Raw genomic sequence first — 18,322 nt, forward strand, 5'->3', positions numbered from 1 at the left:
CAATATTACAAATTTTGTCTATTTTGCTTTTAAAAAGAATCTGTCACAATACTTTATCAAATCTATACATTTCCATTTGTTTTCACCTGATTTTTTCCAAGATCTACTTTAGACACCATTAAGTAAAACAATCTATAAAGCATTATTTTAGTCAAGATCACTCATCAATATGCAAAATATAATACTAAGTTTGACATGTAAAAGACTTAGCCTCACAGATTCCGAGAGTTTAAGGCTGGAAGGGACCATTAGTCTATCACAGCCCATTAAATTTCACCCAGTTACCCCTGTGTTGACCCCAACAACTTGTATTAAGCTTTAAACCCTTTATGTGTTTACTACTTGATTAGACTTTATCACTTTCTTGAAACACAAATTTTTCCAGAAGAATCTTGTGAGCCCATGTTTCTAGATTTTAATTTTGCATCCTTTAGAAGGGTTAATTTGACCTGAGAGAGTGCTCAGTGGGCCAGATTTAGCATTAATTTTCAAGTCAAAATCCCCATATACCTCAATGAAGATTTCTGCTTAAAAACGATTGCATAGCATGAAGAAGTCACATCAGCGAATATATTTTTATATATCAAGTTGACTTCAGTAATAAGAGTAGAACTATCATAGAAAACATTGCCCGATGTCAAGACAGTAACAAATAAACTAGTCTAACTTTGATGTTATTTCTTCCTTATTCTTATTGGCTGGACAGATATTTATGAACATTTTCATTTTTTAAAAGTACTTCAAATTGAACCTTTGATTTTCTTTATTCCTGTAACTAATTAACTTTCTTTTTAGGTGAATGATCTCCCTACTGAAATAATGAATGATATCCCTTCAGCATAATCATTTTGGGTCAGATTCAGATATCGGAACTCAGACTGAATAATACTTTAAGCCATAGGTAGGACCAATTAAAGTCAACGGGACTACTTATTGAGTAAAAGGCTTCTAAAGGTGACAGTGGCCATCAGAATCTATCCCTTACTACAGTAGTTAGGAGCACAAGTCAATGGGACTTGTTTTCTAAATAAATTATTCATTACATATTTTTAATATAAACACTAAAGAGTATTAAATATTAAGAAAAATCAAATAAACATTTTGTTTATCTCACAAAGAAAAATTTTACCCAGTATTCAGGCTTCTATCCTTTTAGGGGGTTTAAAAAAAAAAAAAGCATAAATACACACATTAAACCAAACTACCCTTCGGTTACTGCTAAACAGAATAGAAGTTTCCCATTTTCACATGAACTCTTTTTTCTGGGCACCATAAATACATTTTAATGAATCATTAAAAACCAGTTCCATTGACCAGAATTCACCATTGCATAAGTTGCACAAGTTCTTAAATATTTTGTAGCATCAGTTTATTGGTAATATGAGATTACAGAATGAAACCTTGAGGAAAACCTTTAAGTGTACTTTAGCATATGGACTCCACAATGGATACAGATACTGTATTGGGACCAAGACTCATTCATGAAATTGACGTGTTTGGAAGAAAGCAACCCATGGAGCCTAGTCCTGTGTATGACTAGACAGTTGTCTTGGTTTTGTTTTGCAAGATGTAACATTTCTCCCTCTTTACCGTCAGCACCTTAAATCAGGTTAAGCTTCCCCATCTGCACTAAACATCAAAATACTCAAGAGGCCTTTGGGAAGCCATTTATACTACTTTGCTTTTTGTTTTTGTATTATATCCAATCATTTGACTGTTCTATAGAACCATTTCATACCCAAGCAGAATGGATCTATTGCTTCAGAGAGATGAATGTTTAAATGACAAGTATAGTATAAAACAAAACTCGAAAGACTTTGTACTTCTTGGTCTAAGTCTGCATGGTTCATAGGAAAGGGAGCACCATTTCTTTTAATGTCAGTTCTAGATATTGCCAGATTTGAAAAAGCAGCCAGAGTAGTTTTGTAAGTCTTCAGTACAGGGTTAGGTAGGAGTAACACAGAACTACCAATTCACTTTTGTGAAATCCACCAGTATTAACTTACATAGCTCAGACACCGTTTGATGATAGATCTGAAGTGCTTTAACCCCAGTAAGTTGTTAAGCAAGGTACCCATTTTTGGTGTTCCAAAACACCAGAGACATTTCTTTTTATAGCTATGTTTTTGAGACAGTCAGTTCTACCACCTGTTTTCTTTCCCCTTCTTTAACTCTGGGAACACACATCTTTGGTGTGAAAAATAGATTTGAACCACATTTAGATGCAGCATCACTACTTGATAATGTGGAAGGCACAGGAAGAGAAGAACTTGGATACTTTGATACAGTTGTTGGTACGCAAAGAAATTCAACTCAAGAGAATATTAGCCTTTTAGGCTTTATCTGGAACTACAGGACGCATCTCCTAGTTAGGAGTTTAACCAATTTATTAGGTCAGGATAAAACTCTGGAGTCATACAGCTTGGCCACCACCCATTAGAGAAACTGCCTACACAGTTTTCAGTGACTAGTTTATAGTTTTTCAAAACAACCCTTTGTTGCACGGAAAATTACATCAAAACTGAGATTGAATATATATTGATTTCTATACCTTTGGGATGACTAAATTTTAAGTAACCATTTGAAGATATCTGTATATCAAATCACGCTCCTCAAATTTTAGCAACCAAGTTAATATGTGAAAATCCTGAACCACATAGTATTAAATACACCGCAGTTTCATTAATGTGGAAACAAACATACTCAGATCATGTTTAACAGGTTAATAGATTCTGCCCAACTGTCATATTTTAGACAGCATTCTATCTGTCCAAATTTTGACCGGATTTCTTAGTACTGATTCCACAATGGCCCAGTTATTTCAGGAAATAATCCCCCATTTTGACAGTAAATTAGTTTAGTCAACCACCATTACAAAGTTTCATATGTATTTTTTATTATTAAAAGTGAAGTAGGTTATTTAAAAAAATAAATCTTTATTTGGAAGAAAATAGGACAGTTAAAAAGAAAACCGACTGCTGTAACATGAAAAGACAATACCTTCAAATATAAAGTTAATACACACATGGTGATTACTGCTGTAAAAAAAAAAGGTTAAGATACATATATTCACATAAAACCACCACACTTAATGATATATTACACTTATTTAAAACAACATCCTGATCATTACTTACTGTTGATCCTTTGTCCCACATTCATTGAACTCTTTATGACCACAATATTGAACACTGGAGTTTCGTTTAGTTACGTTTGCATCAGGCCATTAATCCCATTAACTAAATGAACTAAAAAAAATGGTTCACCCTCGGAATAATAATTACATTGATTAAAAATTAGTATGGATAAAACCAATTCCAGGTTATCCTATCCAGCAAGAAAGAGGACTTATAAAACTGCTCTAATGAATAGCAGGGCCAAAAGGAAATAATCTGAGCCATCATCAACCTCAGATATGTAAATTGACTAGGTCTTTAGAGAAAGCTAATGTCAGATAATCACTGAAGATAAAATACCAACCTTGGCTATGTAGCCTAAGTGAACCAGTGATTTCTTTTAAAATTTTTTTTTTTAGCCTGAGGGACAGTGTTTAAACTGGGGTTAAAATAGGATTCCTGTGAAATGCATGATCCTTTGCAGGAGTGGGACATGGTCCAAACAGGTTAACTTTACTCTCTCACCATGGGGAAAGAAGCTTCCAAGATTTTTTTTTAAGCAGTCATATGAACAGTGAACACTGCTTTAAAAGCTACGGTCAAATTTGCATGAACAGAAAAGTTAACACGAGGACAGGTCATTTTACCATCACCTCCACTCGTGGAACTCTTTTTAAACCCTTTGTCATACCATCGTTTACCCAACAACCAAGAAATGGTGAAATTTGCAGCCAATAAAAACTGGTCAGTCCTGGTTCTAGATGAGAAAAAATGTTACAGACGAGATCTATGCATGCTCCCGCTGCCTAAACCCAGACAGCTGCTGTATTAAAAAAAATCAGCAACTTTTAGCTACAATTTGGCTTCTCATGACCTATCTCCACTGCCCCAATTCATGATTTGATTTACTGTTCAAATTTCACTGATCAGAGAGTTGGTTAAAAAATCTCCTTTTACCCATGTTAGCCAATTTATAGATTCATGGTGTAAGATATTTCAGATCACTGCTACCGTTGTGTACACAAGCACCATTGCTCATGGGCCAATCCAAACCACCGTGAGGTACCATTTAATTCAATGCACAGTGACAACCACTTTTAGTTGTATTAAAACTTTTAAGTGATTTCAAGAGAGAGAAACAAAAGATATTCCCACTCTATGAACCTGATTCCTGTTAGTGCCAGTCTTAACATGCACAGATTAAGCTGTGAACACTCTTCATGACAATACATACCTCCCTTAGCTCCATATAAGCCTTCTCCCACACCACAAGGCTGAGTATATTAAAGGGACACTGTCAAGTATTTCAGGGGGCTTGCAATATATGTTTTGCTTTGATAAAAGGGGTTGCAAAACCTGAATGGGAATGCTCCAGTTGTTGTATTTATGGAGTTCTGCAAAAACAGATGAGTGAAATATTTTGGCTTGATGATTTTCATTAAAAAAAAATGTCATTAGATGCCAGCTGTGTTAGAAAGTGGAAACCAGTACACAGCTGTAAGAGAAAAATCAAAGAGGTGCTTTCTAGTCTAGTTTCACTGTAAAGTAAAACAGCATTAATATAACTTCACACTGTTTAACTGTTGTAGTGGGTTCATCTTAAGTCTTAGGTCCAATAAATATATATACACTGTATTTATAAATATACACACACACCTCTTAAATATATGAAATATCTTGACAATGTCCCTTTAAGTGAAGTTAAGATAGGTGAAGCTGGTACTGAAGAATGCAATAACTTTGAAGTGTATGATAAACCCCCCAGAATGGAGTGAAGCTGCAGTGCAAAACCCATGTTTAACCATGTTTGCAATCAGGCAGGCTAGGATAGATTGTAAAGTCTTATGGCACACCCCTCAGGTCCCCAAGAGAAATGATCCTCTGCATGGTATGGTACACTCTTAAAAAGTACCAACCAAACGATACCAACTTGTTAACAACTGTAGCTGTTTAGGGCATTATAATTAGGCTTGTTACCTTAGCCTGATCCCATTAACTGGCCTTCATGACATCTATGAATTTTGCGCCTGCCAATAATAAATGGTTCAAATCCTTTTCTATCAATACAATTTGAGAACTTTTCATTTGCAGTGGTCATGTATTCATAAACTCATAATAATACATAGCCAATCTTTAAGAAATCTAATGCATGGTGCATAGTTTAACCCAAACCCAATTAATACCACATTCTGCAACTAACGACATTTCTTAGCAAGCACACAATTAGACATTTGATGAACCATCAGATAAATAGAGGTCAAAAGTTCCCAGTTATCTTTTGCTTAGCATTAGAAATTCAGCTCCTTCTTTTAAACGCATATTCAAACCCTGTATATCAATACAAGGACTTTTTTGTTAAGTCTGTTAAAAATGGGTCCATCAATAGCTCTTCTATTTACCAAATAGCACTGGCAAGAAAGTTTATGATGTCAATGTTAATGGGTTGTTTTGTTTAAATACTCGTTTAACTTAAATGTCTTCATTTGAAGGAAAAAGTCCATGGTGCAGAACTGAATCAATACATCTACACAAAGGAGGACCCCATTTTGTAGGGCAAACTGACATCAAAGAAAGCCCCCCACAGGCACATTTCTGCTCAGCAGGCCCGCATGATCATTCCAGCCAACTGTGGATATTCAGAACAGCACTTCTAGGGATACACCGATCATCTGAATGCTTTTAGACTGGCAAGGAGGGCACACAGCATTTAACTCTGGCTTCCTTTTTAAAAGGCTCTGGAAACTTTAAACTGCAGGCATCGATTTATGGCAGGTGATGCAAAGACCGCTCAAGGCAGAAGAACAAGCTCTCTTTTTCCTGCACTGCTTTTTTGGCATCACACTGGCAAACGGTTTCCATTTCTTTACTGTCTCATCTGATCACCACGAAGCACACTAGGTATAACGGATCATGCACCAAGAAGCCTTTTTACTTTACTTTATAGGGAAGCACATCTGGAAAAAAGGCTAAAAATAGCTGGTTTTATGAACCCACCCCACCCCTCCGCCAAAGCCACCAGGCACATGTTGCTTAAGTTACTTTAAATCCCAGGCCAATCCCCACCCAGACCGAAGAATATGTTACTCAAGAATGCTAGGATCAGCGATCAGGCTGTATTATGGATAAAAGGGATTTTCCCTCTTTCCCAGCTCAGCGGTTTATGCCGCCATCCCCATGCTGCTCTTATCCCCTTTACACCTCTATGTTACCGGTAGCCGGAGAGAAATTATTTTAAAAAAAAGTTATATTACCAACTCTGAGGCTCTTGAATTTTAATAGGGAGGGAAGGGGAGGGCAGGGTGAAGTGACCTGAAGAGACTAATTCCAAGTCCAGAGCCAGACTCCAGAAGGAGAGTTGTGGGGGACAGAGGGACAGAAATACTGCCACCTGGAAAAGAAAACTGCACAAGGGTTTGCACACACCACCCCTCCCTCCAAGAGTCCCACAGGTTCAAGCAGCATCACTAGTACACATCGCTTATTCTTTTCTTTGTAGGTTCTTACACCACACTCGTCACCAAGCTGCAGTAAGCAATGTGACCAATTGTTTACGATACCAGCTGTTCAATTTGCTATCATGTAGGTGCCTGTTTATCCCTTATTAAGAAGGGGCAACGCCCCATCTCCTGGTATAACCATCTTCTACTGATCCAAGGCGAATCAGGGGTGTTCCCCTGAGCTGCCAGGCCCTCCCTAGCCATGGATTAAGACTTTCATACCAATAGCCTAAAACAGGAATGAAGAGCCTTTCTGCTCAGCAATTCTTGTGGCACTTCTGGGCTATTCCTCCCACCAACCAGAGACCAAAACACTTACCCCACTGGCCTCTGCTCTCCATACACCCCCTGCCCAAACCCAGGCTCCCTGCCTCTGTGGTTCAGCCACCCGCCACTCGCAGCCTGGATTGTGGGGGGCATCCATACGCACGTTATACCAAGGGCAAGGGGGGGGGAAGTCCCACGCAGCTGTCACCTATGGGAGAAAACGGTCTTCTTCCTCTTCGTCTCACTCCTTCCCTGCCCTTGTCTCACTCTGTCCATCTCGCTTTCTTTCAAACTCCCTCTATTGCTCCCTCACCCTCTTCTTTCACTTTTCCTCTACCTCCTTTTCTCACTCCTCTCTTCTGTGCTTCTCTCCCCTCCCCATGCTGGCTCTGCTCACTGTCTCTCCTCTGTCCCTTGCAGCTGCCTCTAGCCTCTTTCCACCCCCAGCCCTCCCTCCTTCCCTCCTCTCTGGCTCTCTCCTTCCTCTCTCAGCAGCCTGCCCCACAACACCTCTCCTCGCTCTCCTTATATAACCCCAGCTGTGGCCGCAGCACCTCCCAAAAGGGAACCGAATCGGAACAATTCCTCCGCCAGCCAGAGGGAACAAAAATAGTCCCTCTCTCTTTTATCTCCCCATAAGCATGATCCCCCCCAAAAACAATACATTCCCCCCACTCTACGGGAAGCAGGCGGTGAATCAAGGCAGAGACGGGTAGAAGCTGCTTGTGGATAAATCAGATTTCATGTCCCTTTTGAACACGGTTTGCAGAGAAGGTTCTGGAAAGTTCCCTCATGCGGGGGGGGGGGGGAGGAGGGGGGATGGCGATGTGGGAGCGTAAATACTGTCCGAAATAAGCACTAAATATTATCCAGCCAAAGGAACAGGGGATGAAGCACATTGGGGGGAGGGGAGGGGAAGGGGTTGGGATGGGGAGCCAGGATGTCCCCCAGAGGTGTGGGGGAGGAATAGGAGAGAAAAACAAGGCTGTCCCTTTGGGGTCTATTTTAGATACTTATATGGCAGCCCTCACTAGTGTGTGAAGTGCCCGGATACTACAATGTATTTAGCCTCACAGCCTCCCTGTGGTGCAGGGCAATGCCCTCACTCCCTCTGTCTGGATGGGGAAACTGAGGCACAGCATGGCTAAGTCAGGGGTTCTCAACTTTTTTCTTTCTGAGGCCCCCCAAACACGCTATAAAACCCCCACAGCCCACCTGTGCCACAACTGGTTTTCTGCTTATAAAAGCTACGGCCGGTGTTAAGGGGTAGAAAGCAGGGCAATTGCCTGGGGCCCCATGCAACTAAGGTGCTCAGGCTTTGGCTTCAGCCCCAGGTGGTGGGGCTTCAGCTTTCTGCCCTGGGCCCCAGTGAGTCTAACACTGGCCCTGCTTGGGGGGCCCCCTGAAACATGTTCAAGGCCCCTGGACCCCTGATTGAGAACAACTGGGCTAACTGACTCACCTAGGATCACAAGGAGTCTGTGGAGGAGCAGGGCGGGTCTCAGCTGGCGTGGGGCCAGCCTGGCTGGGGCCGTGGTGGGCAAACGGAGCTTCATCCCCACATCTGTTGTCCCAGTTGCCCTAATTAGGGGATACAAAATAAACCCTATCATGAGAGAGACGGGGGGCGGGATATTTGTCCCAGCCTCCCCCCACCCCGCGCCCTACTTCCCGCAGGGGAGGTAAAGACAAATCCCTCCCAGGACTGGGGGCAGGGGAGGTAATTGGGGTGTGTGTGTGTGTGTGGGGGGGAATATTATCCCAGCCCCTGGCAGAGTGAGAGGGGGTGTTGGTAAATATTGCCCCAGCCAGGAATGTATGTGGGGGGGTAATTTTGGTTTTGGGGCCAGGTACCATCCCAGGCTCTGGCAGGGCAAGGGGAGCACCCAGCCCTTGATGGGGAGGGCGAGGTGCATGTTGGTGTTTAACCTTTAATGGTTTGTGTTTACAGCGGGGAGGGGGGGCAGGGCCGGGGCGGAGGGATATCTGCGCATGAAGTCGCATCACTGCAGAGGAGGAGGGAGCCACCCGTGCAGGACGTGACTGGGGGAGGGGAAGGGACCGAGAGCTGAGTGCAGTCACAGTCTGTGGTTAGGATAGGTGGGTGGGAGCCAGCCTTGGGCAACCAACCCCCGAACACAACGCACCACAACCACCCCCGCCACACAGCACAGCCACTGTACACAACACACCACAACCACCCCTGCCTGACACAGCACGGCGCCTGTACACAATGCACCACAACAACTTTGCTGCCTCACACACAGTGATGCCCGAACATAAAACAATGCCCCTGCCGCCTCACACAGAATGACACCTCCTCCGCAACACACCACAATGCCTCTGGCGCCTCACATGGTACAAACTACTCTGTATACAATGCACCACAAGAGCCTGTTGCCTTACACGCAGCACAACCCCCCTGCACACAATGATCCTGCCGCGCCGCCTCACACACAACAACCCTGCTGCTCACATAGAACACCCCTGTACACAACATGCCACAAGAACCCTGCAACCTCACATAGCACAACCTCCGTAAACTAGGAACCACAACAACCCCACCGCCTCACACACAGCACAAGTCTCTCTGTGCATAACACCCTGCAACAACCCCGCCACCTCTCACACAGCCCCCATCACAACACACCACATCTTGCCACCTCATACACAGCACCCTCTGTAAACTCCTGATGCATCAGACTGCATACCACAATGACCCCATCTACACACACAAAACCCATCTGCCCTCTTGGAGCCAATGCACTCCACCCATCCCCCCCAAAACTCTTCTCCACTTCACTCTCTTTGCAACCCCCCCACCGCAAGGCACTCCCCCCCCCCGCCCCAAACAAACACACCTTCCCCCCCAGCCTCCCTCCTAGGGTGACCAGATAGCAAGTCTGAAAAATTGGGACACGTTTTTTCGGGGGCAGAGAGGCGTATAGTTGGCTATGTAAGACAAAGCCCCTAATATCAGGATGGTCCAAACAATAACAGAACGTCCAGTCACCCTACTTCCTCCACACACAGAACCACCCTGTGGGCTCCCCCACCACTTCCCAAAGCACAGCAATCTCAGTTCCCAAAGCATTTTTTCTACAGTGCCTGAGTTCTGCAACAGCAGAGGCAACACCCAAATCTGGCTCTTTCCAGCAAAGGCAGGAACAAGCGGAAGGAATTTTCCACTGCTGCCCTGACATTCATTGCTCAGCTAGAGACAAAATGCATGCTAGGAATGACTTAATGCTTCTTTGGGCAGCTGCAGAATAGACAAATGCTATTGTTAGCACACGGGTCTCAGTTTCTGAATAGTGTTGCCTCTTTTCAACCTGAATAGCTAGTCAAATTTCAGGGCCCCGGGGGCATTCCAGATGGGAGCAGAAATGTGGTGATCTGTATGGTCTTTGCTGTTTTGTTTGCTAAGAACAGACAAAGGCCTGAGTCCTGGAATAGGGAAGCAACAAGGAGTCTGGTGGCACCTTAAAGACTAACAGATTTATTTGGGCATAAGCTTTCGTGGGTAAAAAAAACCCCACTTCTTCAGATGTATGGAGTGAAAATTACAAATGCAGACATTATATAACAACACATGAAGGGAAGGGAGTTACCCCACAAGTGGAGAACCAGTGTTGGCAGGGCCAATTCGATCATATAGCAGGAAACAGCTCCCTTTGCTCATTGCACCAAGAGCCCGCTTTTCAGCCTACTCCCCTGACCCCCAAACCTCTCCATAATGGTGGGGTTTCTTCCAGGATCAGCCACAGTCCCTGACTCTTAGTCTCTCCCAGGTTTTTTGCCTATTCTGCCACCCCCCACCCTAAACAGTAATCAGCAAAAGCTCCTTGGCATGTTCACCAACTCTTTTTGTCTTAGGCGGGGGCTTATCCTTCAGCATGTTACATGAAGGGTGACTGCAGACCAATCAATCTCAGTGAGGTTTTAACTCAACCACAACAAGGCTTCACCCAGCTCATGCTAGTAGTCTCCGAGGACTGGATATGGTTCACGTCCTGTTTAACTTCACAGCTAAGAGAATAATGGAGATACTATTATTGGCTGGTAGCACCTTTGAGCCCCAGCCAAGGACCCCGCTGTGCTAAGTGCTGTACAAACAACAATGGTCCCTGTCCCTAAAGAGCTTAGGAGAGCATGGGGTGAGTCTATCTGAAGCCTGTCTTGTGACCAGCACAGAGCTGCAAAACAGGCAAGGGAGATCGTGTGGAAAAATACAAACGTTTACACTGCTAAAATCCGGGCACAGCTTGCAACTGCATCATCAGAACAAGACCAGCCCCTTGCAGCAGCTGAGCCAGCGCTCCCCACCTCCATTTGGATTTGGGTTTTGCTTAGCAGCCTTCGTTAGCTTGGAGATGTGACCCCTAAGGCCTCCAAACCCAGCAGGCAAAGTGACTAGACCCAACACTGCTAATTAAAAAAGCCTCGTGATTTTTTTTTTTAAGCCAGTCTCATGATTTTGGAATGCTTGGGCCTGGCCACACTATTTAGAGAGGGGTTTTATGGGCACACTTCCTGGGACAGCAGTGTCCATTTCATGAGAGAGAAACTGAAATAGATTTGCTGAGCTTTACAAGGCTATAGATATATATGAGGTAGAAAGAGCTATGATCAAGGCACAGAACTGTGGCTCTGGAAAGGAGTGGGTCCTAGGAGCTCTCACAAAGAGCAAAGTGGCTCAGTAAATGCTCCGCAACAAGCAATGCCTAGATGCCATGTTCTCTGCACTATGGATTCAGCAGTACTGCAGTGTTTGAGGAAGGCCGTGTCCTGATACAACACTCTTACAGCAGCAAGCACCCCAACCACAGGGACCTGACCCTGACTGCAGCATCTTTTACTACCGTGAAGTCTTGTCTACATGCAACGTTTTCACTTAATAGCCTGAGGTGTAAATTTAAGCCCATCTATTTAAACAGGCACAACTTCTTCTCCCAGGTGGACATTGTTGTTCCAGTAGAAGAGGTCTTTTTTTGGTTTCATTTATGGCATTTGGGACGGGGTTTTAGCTAAATCAAAGAAGCCACTTTTATTCCAAGTCAATGGGTCCCCCACAGGGAAGTCATACTGGAGTAGCACTGGCCCAGCGACGGGGCACTAGTTGTGGACTTGGGAGACCTAGGTTCAAGTCCCAACACCATCAGACTTCCTGCATGACCTTGGGAAAGTCACCAAGGACATGTCTACAGTTCAAGGAGACATACCCATACTTGCTCTCATCTAGCTAGCAGGCTAAAACAGGGTATAGCTGCAGTGCCAGGAGCTGGCCATCTCAAGTATGTACCCACCTGAGACACTGGCCCCTCCTGCAGCTCACCCCACTTAGCCAGTGGTAGCAGGTCTCCTTCAGCTGGACTTTACACCTTCCAGTTCCAATGTAGACAAAGCTTCTCTGTGTCACAGTGTAACAGCACTGCCCTCCCTCACAGGAGGAAACCTACTGACCGCTATACTTACCTACATGCCTCCAGCTTCCATCCAGGACACACCACACGATCCATTGTCTACAGCCAAGCTCTAAGATACAACCGCATTTGCTCCAATCCCTCAGACAGAGACAAACACCTACAAGATATCTATCAAGCATTCTTAAAACTACAATACCCACCTGCTGAAGTGAAAAAACAGATTGACAGAGCCAGAAGAGTACCCAGAAGTCACCTACTACAGGACAGGCCCAACAAAGAAAACAACAGAACGCCACTAGCCGTCACGTTCAGCCCCCAACTAAAACCTCTCCAGCACATCATCAGAGATCTACAACCTATCTTGAAAAATGATCCCTCACTCTCACAGATCTTGGGAGACAGACCAATCCTCGCTTTCAGACAGCCCCCCAACCTGAAGCAAATATTCTCCAGCAACCACACACCACACAAAAACAGGTTTCAGAGGAACACACCACACAAAAAAAACACTAACCCAGGAACCTATCCTTGCAACAAAGCCTGATGCCAACTCTGGCCACATATTTATTCAAGTGACACAATCATAGGACCTAATCACATTAGCCACGCCATCAGGGGCTCGTTCACCTGCACATCTACCAATGTGATATGTGCCAGCAATGTCCCTCTGCCATGTGCATTGGCCAACCCGGACAGTCTCTTCGCAAAAGAATAAATGGACACAAATCTGACATCAGGAATCATAACATTCAAAAACCGGTAGAACACTTCAATCTCTCTGGCCGCTCAGTAACAGACTTAAAGGTGACAATTTTGCAACAGAAAAGCTTCAAAAACAGACTCCAACGAGAAACTGCTAAGCTTGAATTAATATGCAAACTAGATACCATTAACTTGGGTTTGAATAGAGACTGGGAGTGCCTGGGTCATTACACATATTGAATCTATTTCCCCATGTTAAGAATCCTCACACCTTCTTGTCAACTGTCTAAATGGGCCATCTTGATTATCACTACAAAAGTTTTTTTCTCCTGCTGATAATAGCTCATCTTAATTAATTAGCCTCTTAGAGTTTGTATGGCAACTCCCACCTTTTCATGATTCTCTGTATATATCTGTATCTATCTGTCTACCATCTTACTATATGTTCCATTCTATGCATCCGATGAAGTGGGCTGTAGCCCACGAAAGTTTATGCTCTAATAAATTTGTTAGTCTCTAAGGTGCCACAAGTCCTCCTGTTCTATCGACAGAGTGTGAGGCACTCAGATCTGTGGTGGAGGTGGGGTTGCGGCGGGGGATGTAAGAGCCACAGACAGATGGCGTAGATACAAATACCAGCTGACAAGCATTTAAATGCCACAAGATACTGCATCCAAGGCCTGGGACAGGACCCTAGGAAGACATCCTCCACCCTAGACCCCCTTTAGTTTGCACAAGGCAAAGGCAGAACTACGTGTGCGTTCCAGACAGCAGTTTTTGTTGTATCCAGCTGTTTCTGCCCCTTTCCATGGGGCCTTAGCACTGGCTGCTGCTGTCCAGCCCAATTTTTTTAATGACACATTTTGAGTGCTCTGAAAATGTTACAGCACAACCGACAGAAGCAGCACTGTCCCCATGGGCCTTCAAGGCATCGGGGGCCTAGCAAGCTTTGCTTCTGAACAAAGGAACAGAAACAGCCCTATGGGTGGAAAAACAAACAGGCATGGGACACGGTCCATTTGCACCACCTCGTGGCAGGATTTGTCTCTGCAAGGTGTTTTTTCAGTTCCTTCATTCTGCAGAGAAGTTTCACAAGCAGAGAACTAGGTTGCTCGACTAAAAGCCCAATGGACCCTTCCTGCCTCAAGTCTCTGAGCTTAGATTTTCAATGCAGCGAAGAATTCTTCATCGAGGTCAAGGCCAGAAGAGTGTTGGATTATCCAGCCTGACCTCCTGTATAACACAGACCTGAGAATTTCACCCCATTACTGGTGTGTTGAGCCCAATAACTTGTAACTGACTAGAATAACTTCTGGAAAGGCATCCAAGTCTTGAAATGAGCTGGAGAATCCTCCACTTCCTTTGGCTGTTCATTCCAATGGTCAGTCACCTGCACTGTTAAATGTATGCCTTATTTCTCGTTTGTGTTGTCTGGCTTGGATTTCCAGCAAGAGATTTTACTTGCAGACAAGATTTTCAATATCTGTATTGACTGGGCACCCGAATTGAGGCAGCAAAAAATGGGCCACCCACCCACTAAAAACCAGCCCCTTTTAAAATGTGTCAGGTTGAAGTCCCCAAATCATTAAGTCATTTTTTAAAAAAAGTCTCGGCCTGAGTTATTAAAAATTTTCTAGCTTATGGCAGTACAGAGGCCCCACTTGGGTCTGGGTGGGGGGGCCCAGTGATACTGCATGGACTCCAACCAAGATTAGGGTCCCTGTCGCACTGGGCGCTGCACAGACCCCACCGTAACTGAGCCTGGGCCTCCCCCCGTGATGCCAGGTGCCACACCGTGAAGAGCTGTTCTGACAGCAACAAAAATCAGATACTCACCTTCTGTAGCTGTTGTGCTTCGAGATGTGCTGCTCATGTCTATTCCAGTTAGGTGTGCACACGCGCCGTGTGCGGAAACGTTTCCCGAGCAGCTGCCCGTCGGACCGGCTGTGGAACCCCCTGGAGTGGCGCGATCCAGTGCTCTATATACCACCCTGCCAGCCCGACCTCCCTTTCAGTTCCTTCTTGCTGGCTACTCCGACAGAGGAGAAGGCGGGGGGGATGGAATAGATCTGAGCAACTCATCTCAAAGAACAACTGTTACAAAAGGTGACTAACCGGTTTTTCTTCAAGTGCTTGCTCATATCAACTCCAGTTAGGTGACTTCCAAGCCTTACCTAGGAGGTGAGGTTGGAGTCAAGGTATTGCCAACTGAAGTACACCTCTACCCTGATATAACGCAACCTGATATAACACGAATTCGGATATAACGCGGTAAAGCAGCGCTCTGGGGGGCGGGGCTGTGCATACCAGCGGATCAGTGCGCCAGCGTGTCTGGCTCCAACACTGAGCGGCGTGTTAAGGGTGCCGGGCCCGGGGGTTGGATGGTTCGGAGGTTCTGGGGGCGGGGCGGTCAGGGGACGGGGAACAGGGGCGTTGGATAGGGCGTGGGAGTCCCGGGGGGCCTGTCAGGGGGCAGGGGTGGAGTCCTGGGGGTGATTAGGGATGGGGAGGTCTCTGGAGGGGGCAGTCAGGGGACCAGGAGCAGGGGGCTTAGATAGAGGGTGGGGTCTTGGGAGGGGTGGTTAGGGGTGGGGGATCTGTGGAGGGGGTAAGTCAGGGGACAAGGAGCGGGGGGGTTGAATGGGTCAGGGGTTCTGAGGGGTCAGTTAGGGGGCGGGAAGTGACTATTAATAGCGGAAATGCTCGAGGCCAAAGCAAGTTCGATATAACGTGGTTTCACCTATAATGCGGTAAGATTTTTGGCTCCCGAGGACCACGTTATATCGGGGTAGAGGTGTACTGTTCTGCTGAAGGCCGCATCATTCCTAGAATGGTGGACGATGGCGTAATGCAACGTGAAGGTGTGCACAGAAGACTACGTTGCAGCCCTGCAGATTTCCTGGAGAGGTACTTGGGCTAGAAAGGCTGCTGACGAGGCCTGTGCCCTCGTGGACTGAGCTGTGATGGCAGGCGGAGGAACCTTCACCAAGTCATAACAGGTGCGGAAACAAGCTGTGATCCAGGAGGAGATCCACTGGGAAGAGACTGGCAATCCTTTCATCGGATCTGCTATAGCAACAAACAACTGGGTCGTCTTTCAGAACAGCTTTGTGCACTCGATATAGAAAGCGAGCGCTCGCCTAACATCCAGCAAATGCAACTGTTGTTCTTGAGGGCTGTTGTGTGGCTTTGGATAAAAAACTGGCAGGAAGATGTCCTGGCTAATATGGAAGCAGGACACCACCTTGGTAAGGAAAGCTGGATGAGGCCTAAGTTGTACCTTGTCTTTATGAAAAATTGTGTATGGGAGCTCAGAGGTGAGGGGCCACAGCTCAGACACTCGTCATGCTGAGGTGATAGCCACCAGAAAAGCTACTTTCCAAGAGAGGTAGAGGAGTGAACAAGAAGCTAAAGGCTCATGAGCTGGGAGAGGACTAGGTTAAGGTCCCAGGCCGGGATGAGTGGCTTCATCAGGGGATGTATCTTCTCCAGGCCTTTCAGGAAATGTGCCACGATGGGGTAAGCAAACACCGAACGCTCAAAATCGCTTGGGTGAAAGGCTGAGATAGCCATGACGTGGAGCTTGAGGGAACCAAACGCCAGATGCTGGTCCTTTAGGTACAGAAGAGATAGTCCAGGATACAAAGAATGGGAGCCTGGAGCAGGAGCACCTGCCTTTGGGCGCACCAGCTGGAGAACCTCTTCCATTTCGCCCTGTATGTGGCCCTAGTACACGGCTTGCAGCTTTCCAGAAGTACCTGCCTCACCGGATCCGAATAGGCGAGCTCTGCCTGATTCAGCCACGGATTCTCCAGGCCATGAGGTGGAGAGACTGAAGGTCTGGGTGAAGGAGGTGACCGTGGTCGTGTGTAATGAGGTCGGGAATGAGAGGTAGCCATATCAGTGGCTGGACCGACAAGTGTGGGGTACCAGCACTGGCGAGGCCAGGCTGGGGCCATGAAAATGACATCTGCCTTGTCCCTGCGGACTTTGAGAAGCACTTTGTGGATCAGTGGGAAGGCGTATAGCAGCCGCCCAGATCATGGAATCCTGAACGCATCTGCAACCAAGCACGGGCTGTGGCTCCTGAAGGAGCAAAAGCTTGGGCACTTTCTGTTGGCCCGTGTGGCGAACAGTTCTATGTGGGGAAACCCCCAACTGCAGAAGATGGAGTGGATGATGTCCGGGCAAGTCGACCACTCGTGTGTGTGGAAACGTCTACTCAGACTGTCTGCCAGCACATTCTGAATGCCCAGCAGGTATGAAGCCTGGAGAAGGATGAGTGGGCTAAGCAAGAGTCCCATAGTAGGAGGGCTTCCTGACAGAGAAGAGATGAGCGGGCTCCGCCTTGCTTGTTTATATAAAAACACAGCTGTTGTGTTGTCCGTCAACACCTCTACGTAGTGGCCCTGCAAGTGCGTCAGAAAAGCTGAGCAGGCGAGGTGGATCTTGGACGCCCGGAGTTCTTGGACATTGATATGTAAAACCAGCTGCACTACTTGCCACGGGCCCGGAGTTGTCCGGCTTCCCAGATGTGCTCCACAGCCCAGCGCAGACGCGTTTGTGACTAAGGTCAAGATGGGCTGGGGTGAGCGAAAAGGAACCCAGGCGCTTACCGCGTGGGGATTCAGCCACCGCCATAGGGAATCGAGGGTGTTCCGAGGGATGGTCAGCACTGCGTCCAGACTGTCGTGACGCGGGCGATACACAGATGTGAGCCGTGGTTCCAAGGGTCTGAGTCACAGCCTGGCGTGTTGAACCACGTATGTGCAGGATGCCATATGACCTATCAGCCTGAGACATTGCCTTGCCGTGGTGGTAGGAAAGCTGCAAAGGTTGCTGATTATCTGCGAGAGGGCTAGGTGACAGGTCTCTGGCAGGAATGCTCTCACTTGAGTCACATCCAGAATGGCTCCAATGAACTCTATCCTTTGAGCTGGGGTGAGCACTGATTTGCTGACATTGAGTATGATATCTAATCAGTTGAATGTGTCTCTGACTAGCTGCACCTGCGATTCCACCTGCTGACGGGAGCGGCCCCGGAGTAGCCAGTCGTCCAGGTAAGGGTAAATATGCATGCGGTCGTGGCGGCGAAAGGCTGCTACAACCGCCATGCACTTGGTGAAGACATGAGGTGCTGTGCAAAGCCCAGACGGGAGGGCCGTGAACTGGTAATGCACATTGTTCACCATGAAATGGAGGAACTGTCTGTGAGTCAGGGTGACAGATATGTGAAAATAAGTGTCCTTCATATCATGGGCGGCGTACCAGTCTCTCGGGTCCAGGGAAGGGATGATTGTGCTTAGGGAGACCA

The 18,322-nt window shown here is 46.2% G+C and overlaps 1 protein-coding gene across 1 annotated transcript in view; it reads right to left on the minus strand.

Moving 5' to 3' along the window:
* Window positions 1–8,343: 8,343 nt before the first annotated feature.
* FRMD8 (FERM domain containing 8) overlaps window positions 8,344–18,322 on the minus strand; it is a 51,512-nt gene continuing 41,533 nt past the window's right edge. The window contains exon 11 of the mRNA XM_048858405.2: window positions 8,344–8,461. Coding sequence (XP_048714362.2) covers window positions 8,433–8,461 — 29 coding nt within the window. The 3' untranslated portion in view covers window positions 8,344–8,432. The remainder of the gene's footprint in view (window positions 8,462–18,322) is intronic.

Source organism: Caretta caretta, chromosome 7 (assembly GCF_965140235.1).
Source record: "Caretta caretta isolate rCarCar2 chromosome 7, rCarCar1.hap1, whole genome shotgun sequence".
In the NCBI taxonomy this organism is placed as follows: Eukaryota; Metazoa; Chordata; order Testudines; family Cheloniidae; genus Caretta; species Caretta caretta.